This window comes from Sphaeramia orbicularis, chromosome 13 (assembly GCF_902148855.1).
Source record: "Sphaeramia orbicularis chromosome 13, fSphaOr1.1, whole genome shotgun sequence".
Lineage (NCBI taxonomy): Eukaryota > Metazoa > Chordata > Actinopteri > Kurtiformes > Apogonidae > Sphaeramia > Sphaeramia orbicularis.
This window is the reverse complement of record NC_043969.1, coordinates 7,251,398-7,267,643: the sequence shown is the minus strand read 5'-3', so window position 1 is coordinate 7,267,643 and position 16,246 is coordinate 7,251,398. Positions and strand designations below refer to the sequence as shown.

Below are 16,246 nucleotides of genomic sequence, written 5' to 3'. Positions count from 1 at the left end.
GAACTTCGAGAGACTTCAAAATCATTTCCTTCCATTACTTTTCTAGCAAGTTGTATTTCACTTTATGTTTCATAAGGCTTATTCTATATGAGCTTGTAATTTGTTCTTCCTTGAGTGGTTAAGAAACAACTGTCAAAAACTCTGTGAGAGCAAAGTTATTTTTATTTTGGCCTTTTACAGTCTGAAAAATCCACCAACACTATAGGTGTTTTTCCTCTCCCTGAACAATACTGAAATGGCCAGTTAGTTACCCTGCGCATTTGCATAGTAATATTAATCAACCTTGTGGTTTGATTGGTTTGTGTGACTTTCAGACTGCATGGAGATTTACATTTCCATGGTTAATGTTTAGTGGTTGTTTAAGTTAGAAGAGGATTTATTAAAATAGACTTTCTGATGTGGAAACCCTATAAAATGTTGCAGCCCAGTAATATCAATCAGTGAAATAGGCTCACTCAATGAGTTGATGCTTTCTCTCTGAGCTGGTGCAACTGAGAGAGTCAAATTCATATGTGATTTTTAGAGATAATCAAAAGAAAATCTATCACAGTACTAACTTAGAGGATTTTGCACACATTACCAGGGGCATATGAGCTTGTGGTGCAAAATTGTCTTCAGGTTGCATTCTGTTGGTTTATGAGAGAACATAATAAGATTTCTCCGCAGTGATGTCCAGTCGACAGCAATTAATCAGAATACAATCAAAGTCGCACACCCAAATGGCAGGAGCTGCAATTTTTTGATAAATGTAAAATGCACGACAACAACATACCATCATAAATGAAGCATTGTAGTGCTACAGAGATGGCAAATCATACCATGCAAACACAAGGAAACACACACATCATAACACATAACATCACACCATATTATCATATAATGTTTTTCACCGAAAAGGAAGTATAAAAATAACCATTCTTTCCAAATCATATTGCAGTTGCAATATAATTATAGTCATTTAAATTAATTACTTTAATTATTTTCTGGTGCATAGTACAGCCCTTATGTCCAGATACCTTACTTTTAGTCTGTCATTGTTAATAGACGTGTAGGCATGAGTGCATAAGGGGTCTTCTTGTAAACTGAGGTAGTTCTTGATGTTTAATTATGCGTAACACTCACAGTTTCCCAATATGAATAACAATAACAATTGAGCCAGTAATTGCATGTTGAAGTGTGAACTTAAATTGCAGTTAGAACCACTCGCACGAATACCAATTATCTGGAAAACACAATCAAAACAAGGATAAAGAGCAACTAGTGGGTTTGAGGGATAACATCTGGTTCGTCTGGTTGGGTGCGTCAGAACTTTAAATATCTTTATGAGCTTTAAGACTTGGTTTCAGGGTCAGATCTTGGTTGGGTTGGTCATTCGTGATGGTTAAGGTTAAGTGAAAGCACCAGGGGATGTGCTTTGTCAGTCAGTGTCCCCACAAACACAGCTGAGCCGAACTGTGGCCGTGGTGGGTGTGTGTATGTGTGTGTGCTTACCTTGTTAATGAAAGACCCCCTCCTCCCTCTCTCTCTCTCTCTCTCTCTCTCTCTCTCTCTCTCTCTCTCTCTCTCTCTCCGTCCATACATCGGAGGCTGTGCGCTGCAGCGGCGGCAGAAAGCTGTGCGGATCCCGGTGTGTGCCTATCTCCAGAGGGACGCCGGATAATCCACTCGGACCTTCAGCGGGGTGGATCCGTCTACACATAGAGAAAAAGCCACTTTTCCTTTACCAGCGGGGATTGTTATTTACTTCACCCCAGGTAAGGTCTTTTCCCCCCACAAGTTTTTTATCACTCTGACGCGGTCCACGCCTCTAATGAGCTTACTGTTCATGGCACTGTAGTCTATTGTCATTCCAAATTTGATCACCTAACGTATGCCATTTCAGAGAGCGAGGATGAAGCAGCAAGGACCTCAGTTTAACTTGAGAGTCACGTCTTATAATAAATTCACATCAGCGTAGGGCTACGCGGAGCAGCGAACACTTTGATGAGAGGTTTCCACTCATTTTTGCGCACATGGACTCTCACTTAGTCTTTCTTTACATGGTCCCCATTCAAAGGGCGGTAAGTTTCTCTCTGATGCTTCTGCTCAACAATTTGTTACTAACACTGAAAAAGAAAAAAACTCAATTTGAACGGGTGGAGGCGGTCTGTGAGGCTGGATGTTTATCTTTTGTACTCTTACCACACGTGTGGATGTCGTATTTTCATTGATGATAACTTGATTTTGTCTACCATGATACGTTCTTTTCTTCCAAATGTCTGTTCCATACATGTGTTGATGAACAAAAATAAGTTTATCTAAGTCAGATTAACTCACCATGTCAAAAGAGAGGACTGATAACTTTTAATAGTCATGCTATATGATTGTTACTCACTGCCACGCGTCTTTACGCAACACTTTTAACATTGGCCAAAAGTTTATCTTATTTATCACGACTCAGTCTCTCTGTGAACCCCTGACAACGTCGCCGTGCATCACTTTCTGCCCACTGACGGTACCACTCAGTCTGTGGATGTCTGTTCGGTTGTTTGGAAACTCTACTGATTGCAAAACAGAAACCAATCGATTTGACAGTTTATATGCTGTTTCATTCATAACCCAAAGGAAGTTTTTTTTGCAACAGAAATGTAAACTAATGATAATAACTAATAAATCATTTAAAAGTGGGTGCAGTGGCGGATACAGAAAAAATGGAAGGGGGGCTCCGCAGGAGAATGGTGGGGTCCAAGGTCGGAGCCCCAGTCGGTCAGGGTTCAAGGGAGCAATGTGAAGCAATATTAACATTTTAAATGCTTCAAATCACATATAACTATTTATTATTATTATTATTATTATTATTATTATTATTATTATTATTATTATACACTAATAAAATGAATCCAAGTTAACCTCACTCTTGTGACCACTTTTGGAACCAAAGCAAAAAGTTTGCTTTAATAAGGTTGTCCTTAGTTATGGTATTGAATTCCATTGCCTTCCAAATAATTTGAAATTAGAAACAACAGGATACGGTGTATGCCTATGTTTGACAACTTTGTGTGATTCACTCAATCACTGGCTGTGTTTGGCTGCAATGCAAAGATATTTAATATTCAGGCCATGCAGTAATGTAGTTTTGACTGTATAATAATACATTACATACATTCTGTGGCTGCCCGTTTGGTTTTCCGGTACGCAGACCCAAATGCTGCTTGAATAAACAGTTGTCTCTTCATGATTAGACTTTAATCTAGTTTAGATTTAACTCCCTATACCATATAGACAGCATTTTACATTTTCAAACAAGGAGGGAAGGGGGTATTTTTAAGGTTTGCTGTGTTCTTTTAAACTGATGTTTTCATTCATGTACATTGCTGTAATAAAGGTGGATTGTAATTGTACTCATAAGAGCAAACTGTGAGAATCCAAATTTCCTCGTTTGATTTTCTGAGTTGCAACACATATTAAAAACTGTAACAATGAAGAGCTCAAAAAAGTCTTGTAATATTGCTTATGTGGGACAGTTTCTACATACACAACACTATGAATGTTTTTTAATAGTGCCACAAAGGGGTTTAACACTGATACAAGCCCAACAAGTTTTCCCTGGTACTATATGGGACCCCTGAGCTGTGTGTCCAAATCTGTAGCGATACAAATGCGCCGTAGTAGTGTACTGCAGCCTCTGGCAACCGATGATAAGCCTCAAGGGGGCTGACTTCCACACTGAACCTTCTGAGTGCCGTGAAGCCTTTGGGGCAGACTCTGTGACCACTTTGATTAGGGGATAATAAACCCATTTATAAAGGGCTTTCAGGTGACGTAACTCACCCAAGAGGAGATAAAAAGCAGAGGGTACCCACTAAGCTCTCATTTCAAAGAACCAAAATACCAAATACCACCACAAACTGCAGAGAAGGAAAAAACAAAGTAAGAAAAAAAAAAGATTTAAGTCATGGCTGTCTGGGGTGGAAGTCAAACATTAGCGCTGTATGGAGTTCTATACGTACATTTGACGACTTAATGACAAAACTTAAAAGCCGATGGGATGACAGTACCCCTGTCCATAAGGCATGAGGGGTTGCTGAGTATGGATCTGAACACAGATGGAGACTTATGATAGATTATGGATCAATGTTAGGTGTTAGACAGCACTGTCCACCTCTATCATCAAAATACCAAAAGAAGGATTCTCTTTTGTCAGAATGGTGCTCATACCTCTAATAGAGACTTGGAGAAACAATTATAGAAGAGCAATGACACTGTTCCACAGGCAACACCTTGTAAAGCAGTTGACAGCGTTTTTTGTTTTTTTTTTTTGTCATTTTTCTGCTCAAATTGTTTACAGATCAAAAGATGGAATATATTTCTTTCTATTGATTAAGCGGTACACTGTTCTGACAGGGTTTGCTATTAACAAGTATCTTTTACGGTTTTATGCGTCCTCCTGCCACCTTTGCCAACTTTGCCTCTGTGCGGCTAGAAAGTTTTGTCAGAGCAATAATAATGTGTAAATATAACAAGATTACTTCCCATCAGGAAATCATTCCCTTTCACTTCTGTACCTCAATCATGAAACAAGTTATATACTGAGAGTTTTGTGTGAAGCTGATTTTCTGTTGTATCACGGACATTCATGTGAGGAAGGTGATCCATGTGTACGGCATACACACCAATATCACCCTGAGCCCTCAGATGCTTTAGCGTAATCATTACCCACTGATCTACCGTGAAGATTTATTACTAGTTATGGAGTGGTAAGGGTACACCCAGCCTTTAAAACAAACTGTGCCATTCCAGCCCATCCTCACCAGAAGAATCACTATACTGGTCAACTGAGTAACAGGGTTAAGTCTATGAATGGATATGTGACATTATTATATCATACTATTACAAACCAAAAATTAACATTGTCACTTTTGAACTATGCATGTGATTGTTATTGTAACCCTGTTCTTTTCCTAACTCTAACCAGGGTTATGTACACACCAAAGGGTGAGGACCTCAGCTTTAGACTTGTGCCAATGCAGAAGTATCTTAAAAATGTAACGAAGCCAACAGCTGCTGGGGAACGTACCAAAAATCCCTGGCGTCTATAGACTTGCACTAAATGTCTCTTTAAAATATGAAATCACTCATTGTATTTCCAGGACATATTTGGTTATTCTCCGTTTCATTTGGAACCTGTAATAGATAGATTCAAATTTCCTCCATTAATCAGATCTGAGGTCAAATAGAATCTTTCATGTCTGCCGCGTCAGGCTTTGATTGACAGTGCTCGCTCACCTACTTTTTATTTAATAAAACACATAATTTCCTGACAGACAACTCAACTATAGTTACGGTTTAAAGGGTCTATTAACAAGACTGTAAAATTACAGCGCTTGATTAAGTTTACAGTTTTACCAAGTCAGTAAATGAAAGCTCAGCATCAGCTTACCCATGACCCCTCAGGTTCAAAACTATAATTCAGAAACCAATGGGTGACATCTGGTCCTTGCCCTCTGTCCAGTAGTTACATATAGTGTATGGTACATGCTAATATATTTTTGCTTGAAAACACACTTCATTTATTTCTAACACCCACACTATTCTGGCTCTTTAAACAGAAGATTTTTAGAATCACTGCTGACCCTTGTCTCAGTTTGCATTGTCATCTGGATAGACAGAAAAGGCAACTGTTCAAAACGTAGACACTGATGTTTTCTTCCTGATTTGTTTTACTAAACAACACATCAACCACTCTGCATCTTGATTATGCCAAGTATATATGAGTGATCATGTGATATATGCCTCTGGTGTTAGACATTATGATCACAACACATACTTTTTGGAACTCATTTACTGTAGATGTATTCTGTCATTCAGGTATGAGGATGTATTCTGTTGTTCTTTTGCACTGAATAGGGCTCTCTGACCCTCTTGTAGCTCTTCTAGAACCCATGAAGGTCTCTACACCGCACTTTAAGACCCACTACTGTGTGGTATATGTGATTAGTTCATCCTCAAAAGATGTATGGGAAATTCTTGGGAATTGACTAGATGCTATGCATCAAGAGATGCATGTTTTTATTTTCATCATGTGTGTATGCATGTTCTATGTGTCATTGAGAGAAGATGCACATCCAGCAGGGTTAGTATAACTCTCAATATTAAGTCCTGTCATGTTCAGTAAATAGCCATTCATCACACAGGCCTTTCTCTATGATGGTACCCACAAGATCCAGTCCATTAACCATATGTTGGTTGTCCACTCAGAGTGATGGTGTGTGCATGTGTGCATCTTAATTTATTATAATACTAAGGGAGTTGTGACACAGGAAACTGTGTGTGCGTGTGTGTGTGTGTTTTTAAATTATAGAGGAAGATAAGTTACAAAGAGAGAATGCTCATGTTTTCAATATAAATTCAGTATTTACATAGAACCAATCAGTATATGCTGAGGCATGAAGCGCAAGAGATGTTAGTGACCAGACATCATTTCATGATACTGTGTGTGTAACAAGGCAGGAGACTGATGGATGATGGGTTGGATTGATAATGACATTGTGCAGAGACACAGTATCCTTGATTTTCTACTATTTTATTCCGATTTTATCTTTCTTTAAAGTCAAATCACCTGCACTGCACTTATCACGAGTAACTCTAATGTTGACAAAAGAAGGCTGTTGACCGCAGTTATGTGCTAATGACAATGCCTTCATCTGTCAGAATAAAGCCTGCTCCACTAAAAAGACTGCCTGTTTTACTTATCAGCAGAAATGATAGAAGTACACAAATCCTTTACTTAAGTCAAACAAAAAATACCAAAGTAAAGAACAGGGCTGGGTATCATTAAGATTTTATTAATACTGCTACTCTTATCTTATTGGTTCTTTTTTTCGGGTTAGAGTTAGGGTAACAGATTGTGAGCAAAATTATTTGCTTTGTTTTCTCATTTATGTCTTAGGCATAATTAATATTATTAATGATATAATTAATGTTCTTAAGTAGGAAAGTGCAGAAACATTGTTTCGAACTATCAGTTATAATAGATTCAGAATTTTTAAAATGATTCTTCCTTCCCATGTCTGTATGGGTTGTCATGGGGTACTCTGACTTTTTCCCACCATCTAAAGACATTTACTAATAGATGTTGAGTCTAAATCACCCGTAGTTATGAATGTGAGAGTGAGTGGATGTTTTGTACACGTCAGCCCTGCAATGAACTGGTGACACATCCAAGGTGTGCCCCACCATTATAAGCTCTGGCACCCCTGTGATCCTCATGTGGACTGAGTGGTTCAGAAAATGGATAGATGGATGTTACACCCATAGTGAAACAATCATCTGGCCACTGGTCACTTCCGTGCTCATATTTTGGCTCGAGGCTACTAGCATTACGGTACATAACATGAAAATATCAGATGAACCATGAACTAAACATCCAACTGCGTTCGTGAAAGCACATGCAAGTCTCCAGTAATGCCGCTCTAAACCTGCAGGAAAACACCAAAATTTTAAATTATATACCTTCCTTGTGCAGTTCTCCGTGCAGTAGAGGTGACCAGTTTCATGCCACTATAGAAAAGAGAAGCCAAGCAGCTCTAATGCTAGAGTAGAGCAGTAGAATCACATTTGACTGAATCTGATCAGTGATCAGTAGTTACAGTTGTCAATCCATTTACCCCACCCCCATCCCTTCCTGTCAAACCAAAAATGCAATATGCGGAAAGGTATTTATCGATATTTATCAAGCACTGCAAGTCCAGGTATCACCAATAAAATGTTCTTAGTATCAAAGGTGTTCCTGATATTGAATGCCTCCTTTCAAAGTCTTACGTTATGATAGAATAGAATATTATTCTGTTTTTGTCACCAATGAATACATAAGTGAAAGCATTTTAAATTTTGATACAGAGCTAATTTTAGATATGAATGTGATTATGATTAGACACGCATGATAATGTTTTTGGCAGATCATTTCCATAGTGGAACTCATACATAAGTAATAGGTGGAAAAAAAGGATCAGAGTAAAGAGGCTTTCTTAGACATTAAGGTGAACACCAAAACAATCACACCAAGGTCCGCTAACTGTGGAGGTGCTCACTTGTATGGGAACGTGATCTGACCCAAATACAAGTCATTTGGTCTAAACATGTTCGGTACCCAGGTGCATTTGCAGACGGGTGTGTCTATGAACAAAACCAACAGCTGCTGAAAACAGCTGGAAAATGAGTCCTGGTCTGATCTGGTCCAAGAGGAAACCAACTTCTTTGCTGATTTGATTCATAACAGACATAAAACAGGGTCCTTAAAGCTGAAAAAAATGAGAGGAGTCTGACATATATATATATATATATATATATATATATATATATATATATATATATATATATATATATATATATATATATATATATATGTGGTCAGTTAAAAAAAATCATTAAAATACTGAATTTCCATTTGAGCTTAAATTGGGCAGTGTGTCCACCTTGGATTAAAAGATATACTTTGTATCAATTTTGGATTGGATAAAATCGAGTATGCGCAACATCCTGAGGATCACAATTACAAATAGAAACCCCTGCTGATTTCCCACCAGTGAAGAAAATCACTTGTCCTTACTGCAACACATAGAAGCAGAAGATTTGAACCATGAAGAGTGAAAGCTGTAACATCTGCAGTAGAACAAACATTTTGTCTTCAGTCTGTGAACTTTGTGTCAGTCCAATCCCAATTCACTCTAAAGTTGCATTGCTGCCCGAGTTCAGCATGACATACCTGTCCATTTTCATCTGCATTTACCTTGAATACTAAGCTCTTCTTTTTCCTTTTTCTGTTCCTTTTTTCCTCTTTCCTGCTTATCTGCATGCAGCACTCCCATAAGGCCGGGGAGAGCTTGTTAAAGACATCAGTGCTGAAGTTTGCTATTCTCAGAGGGGATAATAACAGGGATCAATTTTCACAGATCGCCTTCACAGCTTTCAACAAGTTCACTGCACGTAGCCACTGAAAAAACACACACACGCACACAGACAGAAGGGCTTGAAAACTCACATTGGGACAACATCCAAAAAACAATTTATCAGTCAGTTTCTGTCTAAAAGCTTGTGATAGAGCCTGCAGGCTACATGTAGAAAAGATCAGCAGAAGCAAAGAACGCAAACTGCTGTGACTGTGTCTTGGTTGGGCTTACACAAGTACATGTGCATGCTGTGAATTCAGTTTCTTGTAGGTCTTTGAGTTGAAAGGTACTTACTGACAGAAATGGATGGGCACCCAGAGAGTGTAGACCTCTGCCAAGGTCAACAAACCACTCATCCTCTTGTATGACAAACAAACCACAAATTTTGGCCTGTTCTCACCTTTGTCAGTGCCACTGGTTAGACTCAAACAAAGATCTTAGTTCACTGTCAGTTGGTAGTTTTTGGGGCTTTTTTTGTTTAATCTATTTTTAATGTTTTAATTAGATTTATTTTTTAACGTGTAAACAACACATCTCTACTAATGAATGTGTCCAGTGGTCTGTTGGTTAGGCCACAGAAACAGTTTTACAGGATATTTAAAAATTTGGTACAAATGTTTAATTGGTTACAAGAGCGAACTGAAAAAAAAAAGTGGTGGCTTAACATTAAAGGTCAAGGAAACTTCACTTTGCATCTTTCCATTCTTATGATTGCAATGTGTCAAGAATTCAGTGAGAGGTTTTTTTTTGTTTTGTTTTTTATACTTTGGCTCAAACATTCACTTGGACTCAAGGATAAACAGATTTTGGTGGTCTCAGGTTATGTTGTTATGACCACTAAAAATGTTTTTTTTTTCTGTCAACTGCTTTTAACCGAGTGAACTGAAACAGATTCTGAATGATGGTGAAATGATATTTAATGTTTCAAATAAGCCTGGGGCTCTCCAGGGTTTGTCGTTGGCACACACCCTACTCTAAAACCATGTTTCACAAAAATCAGTGCAGTATTTTTTTTTCATAATCTAGCTCTATGTCTTCATACCTTTTAGTCTGGGGAGATAAGAGCCATAAATTCTTCATGTCTATCTATAATAAATAGTGTCGGAGAAGTATAGCTCCATACAGGCCAAGTTTTGTCAATTACCTCACCTGTAAATGTCCAGCTGATGCTCAAGTCTTCTGCTTCTGCTTCTGTTTCTGTTGATTCATTCCAAGCCATGAGTCACCCAGGGACATCATCTCCCTAAGGGATGACTATCACCAATCAATCCAACAACTTTCACAGACAAACAACAGAATGAGCCAGAGCGGGCAAGGTGTGCAGTGCTGTTGTAATCGCCAATTCAATTTCCCATCTCTGTCTCGAGTTACAGCCCTCCCCTGTCTTATTTCTATTTTTATCGACAGGTGACCTGTAATTAGTTGGAGAGAGGGAAGAGAGAAGACCAAATGGAAGGGAAGTGGCAAGAAAGAGGATGAGAGAGAGCGAGCAGGACCCTACGATTCCACATGAACTATGGGAGCCCCTAACTGTGCCGGCTTTTGATTCAAAAAGAATAAAGAGGATTTTGCCGTGAAGAAGGCCAACAGGATTTTGACATTATTTCCGTTTCTTGCCCTGTAGTGGGGTCCTCCCTTTCTTTGAGTAGAACTAGTAATGATAATACTCTGAACATAGGTCTTTATATGTCCCTTTTCTTTCCTTTCTCCCCTAACCCTCTGCTACTTATTACAAAGTAATCACCCACTGCCATGGAGAAGACATACTCACTAACTGCCCACTATGATGAATTCCAAGAAGTGAAATATGGTGGTCGCTACAGCAGTGATATCCTGAGCAACGGCATGACCCTTCACCTCGGGGGAAGCCTGGACCGCCATGTGGCACGAGGCCGGGGGGGCACCTGGTCAAACAGTCGAAACAGAGATCTAAGCAGCACCAGCAGCAGTGGCGGACTTCCACGATGGAGCCGGAGAGAGATCTGCCTCCTCTCTGCCCTGGTATTTGCGGCTGGTATGTGTGTTATCTTGGGCAGCATGCTGGCACTCAAATACATTTCCCTTGATGCTCAACAGGACCCACAGTGTCGACAGGACTGCCAACGCAAACGTTCCCTTCTGCGGGCAGCACGCTTTGTTCAGGCAAATATTGACCCAACCATCCAGCCCTGCTGGGACTTCTACTCCTTCGCTTGTGGTGGCTGGCTGAGACGCCATGGCATCCCTGAGGATAAGCTTAGTTATGGTATCATCACTGCAATAGGTGAGCACAACGAGGAGAAACTACAGCGCCTTCTGCTGGAGCCAATACATAGGCATGGGCCCAACTCGGCAGAACGCAAAGTCAAGGAATTTTATCGATCCTGCGTCAACATCCAGGAGATAGACAAACTGGGCTCCAACCCCATGATGGAGGTGATAGACAGCTGTGGGGGGTGGGACCTGGTAGGAGCTCCTCCTTCTCCTGCTGGATGGAAGAGAGAGGATGCCCCTCAGAGGATGGACATCAATGAGTTGCTGTACAGGACACAGGGAGTGTACAGCACCGCCGTGTTCTTTTCCCTCACTGTCAATGTGGATGACAAAAACTCATCCAGGAATGCCATCAGGGTAAGAAAAAGAATATATTTGTGAATGCATGAGATGTGTATTCACAAGGAATATTATGAAGTTTCTCATTTCATCTGCAGTCCCCTGGCAGGTCAAAAGAAAAACTGTCAACCAGCGACAGAACACTGCTAAGCAAACAAGACAAAACATATAATGGAATACATAATACACACACACACACCTACACACACACACACACACACATTAAGTCACCACGAGTATGACTATTTCAATCAACACAAATTCAATACATTCTTAAACAATATATGGAGTCAGAAGCTTTCAGAACATTTCACAATTTAACCTTAAATCTACTGATAGTGCTACAGTTGTATATCATGTGGTAAGGTGTTCTACTGATTATGGCTCTCTGAGAGAAACCTGACTGTCCATTGCCAAGTGTTGTAAGGGAAACGTGCAATCTATTATGGAAGAGAGAAGATAGATTTTACACATCTTTTAGGTACATTTTAAGCTTTTTACTCTGAGGTAGAATATACTTATAATAGACATGGCTTAGGTGTGCTCTGTCTTAAGGTCATGTAACAACATTAGGGAAAGTCGCGTTAGCTGAAGAACACTGTGAGAAATTCAGTAAGTCTGGCTTAAAATGTGAACATTTCATCACAGAGTGAGAGAAATGTCTCTTCAAGTTTACAGACTAGCACATGTGCAGTTTAACAAATGAGGAATAATTTTTTAAACATTGTGGTTAAAGAAGAACATAAAAATATGTTGTTAGTTGAATGTCTAAGAATGAATGGAAGTCATGCGTCCAACAATCTGTGTTATGAGTCAGGTTTGAGTGTTGATATCATAAACATAGACATACAACCTCAGAAAGCGTTTGTGGTTTTGACTGGTGTATTTTTGTGTTTGTATAGATCGATCAGGAAGGACTCACACTGCCTGAAAGAAGCCTTTACCTGGGACAGGATGAGGACAGTGTCAAGGTAAACAGTGGCGTGCACAGACATTTAGAGGGGCAGGTCCTCAGCCAACGAAAAAGGGCACCCCTCTCCCGAGTCCGACAATCCTGATCTGCAGCGTTTTCATAAATATTGGTCCGCAATAACTTGCCATCACTGTTTATTCAGTATTACACATATGTTAGCATTCTACAAAACAATGTACTGCTACTGCAATGGCCTTACACTTTTCACACCAAATAACTAGAAAAAAACAAACAAAAAACATTCTACTTGTAAAGTACAATGAGCATAGGCCTGAAGAGTCCAGGAGCAAAAAAATGACTAGAGGAGGATTATGAACCACCCAACCATGTAAAAATCTACAAAGCCAAAACTGAGTCACATAACCATGACAATCACTAATTTACTGAACAACCTCTATCAACCTGAACAAACCAATACAGAACCAATCTAGGACTGCACATTTGACACAACTGTGCATAAGGACTGACATTTGGCTTGATCCAGGACAGAAGAGAGCTGGTACTCTGGGCTGCCTGCTGCAAGTCTCTTTCCCACTGTTTCTTTACTCTTTCCTTTCTTGGCATTTTGCTACAATTGATGAATAAGAAACATTAAATTGCGTACTACAATAAACATTGTAGACCAGGGGTGTCAAACACATTTTAGTTCAGGGGCCACATACGCTCAATATGATCTAAAGTGGGCCGGACCAGTAAAATAATATAAATAACAGGATAAGAACTTTTGAGTGAAAAAAGTAAATTCTATAATGAAAATGTTTACATCTACGAATTGTACTTGAACATAACATGAACAAATATGAACAACCTGAAAATTTGTTAGTAAAATAAGTGCAATGTTAACAATATTACACCTCAGTTTATCATTTATACAAATGAATCACAACTTAGAGACCACAGTGGATCTACAAATACACAAAACATTAATTAACAGGGAGAATATTATTAAAATTCCACATACTTCTCTTAAGACATTTCAGATATTCACATTTTTTGTAAAAAGCTTGTCTGTAAATGTAAACATTTTTGTGTAATTTTACTTTTTTTACGCTAAAACAAAGAGACAAATTGACAGTTTTCATTATTTATAGGCTATTATGATAGTATTTTACTGGTCTGATCCACTTTAGACTGAAATGACCTAAAATGATTTTAACATCCTTGATTGTTAATATCTTCAGTGTAATTTTTGCATTTCACAAATTCATCCCAGGGGCTGGATTGGACCCTTTGGCGGGCCGGATTTGGCCCCCAGGCCACATGTTGGACACCTGTGTTGTAGACATACAGATTTTTTTTCATGCTTGTGTAACTTATTATGACAAACAACAACTTTGACAATAATCTAATAATCGGAAACTTCACATCCCAATAATTTCCAAAAAAGGGGATTTGATTTAACTTTCATATTATGTGTAATACTCCAATCAATGTGAATGTAACATGAAGCCTAGTGTCTGGGTGCTCACCTCTGATCTGCTCCTGTCGTCCACTCCCCACAAACTACAAACTCTACTGCCCCTGTTCAGCCTGACACCACAACAACATGCACTTTTAGACACAGTTTGGATTAATAGGTTATTATAGATTTGTGACTCTGGAAATATACCGGGCACTCACAACTTTTCACACAAATAAGTAGCAGAGGATTTTCGTCGATTTGCTGGTTCGCCCCTCCGTCTCTCCTCACATTATCGAATGCGCTGAATTAGTATCACCGGGCCGTGGGCCGTGACCTCTCTGTGACCTCTCAGCTTGTGACAGCTAATCACCAGACACACGCTAGTGTTGCACTACTGGCTACACTAACCAGCCAAACATGTAGGGAACGGGACAAAGATTTGCTTAAACAGTTGTAAGTCTAAGGCACCAGTTTGTCTCTTGCAAAAACTCGAGGCCATGCGATGTGTGATCAACAATAGCGGAACTCCGACCGCATTAGTCGAACACAAGCAGAGCAGGAGAGAGAGGCAGAGAGAGGAGAAGGACTGGCGGAAGGACAGGAGGCACTGGGAATTATTTGGATTTAACTTAATATTAAAATATGATTATAATGTCATGTCGATGGTATTGTCTTCTTTGAATGAGGAAAAAAATAAATAATTACATTTAAAAAATAAATAAATAAATAAATAAATGATCGCCAGAAGGGCACCGAGGCCAGAGGGGCAGGTCTTGAGGGACACCTCAGGTCTCTCTGTGCACGTCCCTGAAGGTAAACATGCTTCTTGTTCACTTATACTCCCTGCTTTTGCTTCTCATTTATTCCTGTCTCGCAGCTGGTCCTAGACTGGATTGGTTGTTATGTTTTTAGACAATGGCTTGAACACTTAGCTGTGGGTGGGTCTTTTTTAGATATGTCTAATAATGAGAATTAGAACATTTTTGGATAATCAGTCACTCTTTGCCTGCAAAAGTAAAACATTTTTTAGTTTCAGTTTTTTAAATGTGTGTGGTTTTGATAAGTTAGACATTTAGGGCTGTTGGTTGGACAAAGCACTCTTAGGTTACGTTCAGTAGGTCTTAATGCACAATTTGGATTTTTTTGTGAAATCCAATTTTTTTGTGTGCTCGTTCATGTGACACATTAAATACGACTTCTGTCAGTTCTCAGTATGAACTGAATGCGACCCTGAAGTGACCCGACGTAATACGTGACCACGCAGCACGCACTGTGTTTACATAAGTAAATATGGAGGAATCTCGTATCGGTGTGTGTGTGTGTGGCACTGAAAAAGTTTCTCTGCAACCGAAGTCAGCACCATTACAGTTAAATAATTTTAAGTAGAAGATTAAAAAAGAGGAGAGCCAGGTTTTTTGCTATGACCTTTAGTGGTACAATGGCAGCTACGTCTGTACAACGGAGTATTTGGATGTGGAGTCGAAGTGCGGCTTCATTCACACAGACTTCATTCATAATTTTCGAATGACAAGAAGACTGTTTAAATATATCTGTGACCACTTCTCTGTAGCACTCTCACGACAAGACACTCATGTCCGACCTATATCTGTTTGCAAGCGTGTTGCAGTCAGGCTGTACTGGCATTTCAATGACGTAAAGGTCAGATAAATGTGACCTGGCCGTTCAGACTGACATCGCATTGCAAAATATGTGATATGTATCAGATTTAGGACCACATATGAAAGTGGCCAGGGTCGGATTTGAAAAAATCAGATTTGTGCCTTTCAAACAATCTTTAACAGGCCAGATACAGGTCAAATAGTGGCAAAAAAATCGGATTTGGACCACATTTGGCTGCAGTCTGAATGTAGCCTTAGTTCTGAGGCTATTGTGTGAATTGGCATGGTTCTTTTTGACACAAGCACATGGAGAACCCAAAAGCAGCACCTCAGATTTAAGTCTTTTAACAGATTTATTATCAGATGAACTAGTAACAGACAAGGAACAGACAGCAGGTAGGTCAAGGCAGGTGGGGGTTGTGAACCGGGGAATCCAGACAGAACCAGAGGGAGCAGGCTGAGCCGTGGTTGGAAGACTGACGGTGGGTCGAATCATCCAGGGCAGAGACAGACAGGCTTGGTTGGATGAAAGCGGGTCAGTACCAGGGCAGAAGACAGGCTGGCATAGTCAGACAAGCAGGGGTTCAGGGAATCCGGGCAGGCAAGTCAGGTCGGGACAAACAGGTTCTGGATCGGAGGTTCAGACAGGTAATGCTGGAGAGTTGCAAACGAGGTTGAACAATCTGGCGAAATGCAAACGCACAAGGTAGTGGTTATATAGACCCAGGCCTAA

The 16,246-nt window shown here is 39.7% G+C and overlaps 1 protein-coding gene across 1 annotated transcript in view; it reads left to right on the top strand.

The window, feature by feature from the left end:
* Positions 1-1,600: 1,600 nt before the first annotated feature.
* ecel1 (endothelin converting enzyme-like 1) overlaps positions 1,601-16,246 on the top strand; it is an 81,288-nt gene continuing 66,642 nt past the window's right edge. Inside the window, exons 1-3 of the mRNA XM_030152012.1 lie at positions 1,601-1,754; positions 10,335-11,537; positions 12,422-12,490. Of these exons, the coding sequence (XP_030007872.1) occupies positions 10,680-11,537; positions 12,422-12,490 (927 nt within the window). The 5' untranslated portion in view covers positions 1,601-1,754; positions 10,335-10,679. The remainder of the gene's footprint in view (positions 1,755-10,334; positions 11,538-12,421; positions 12,491-16,246) is intronic.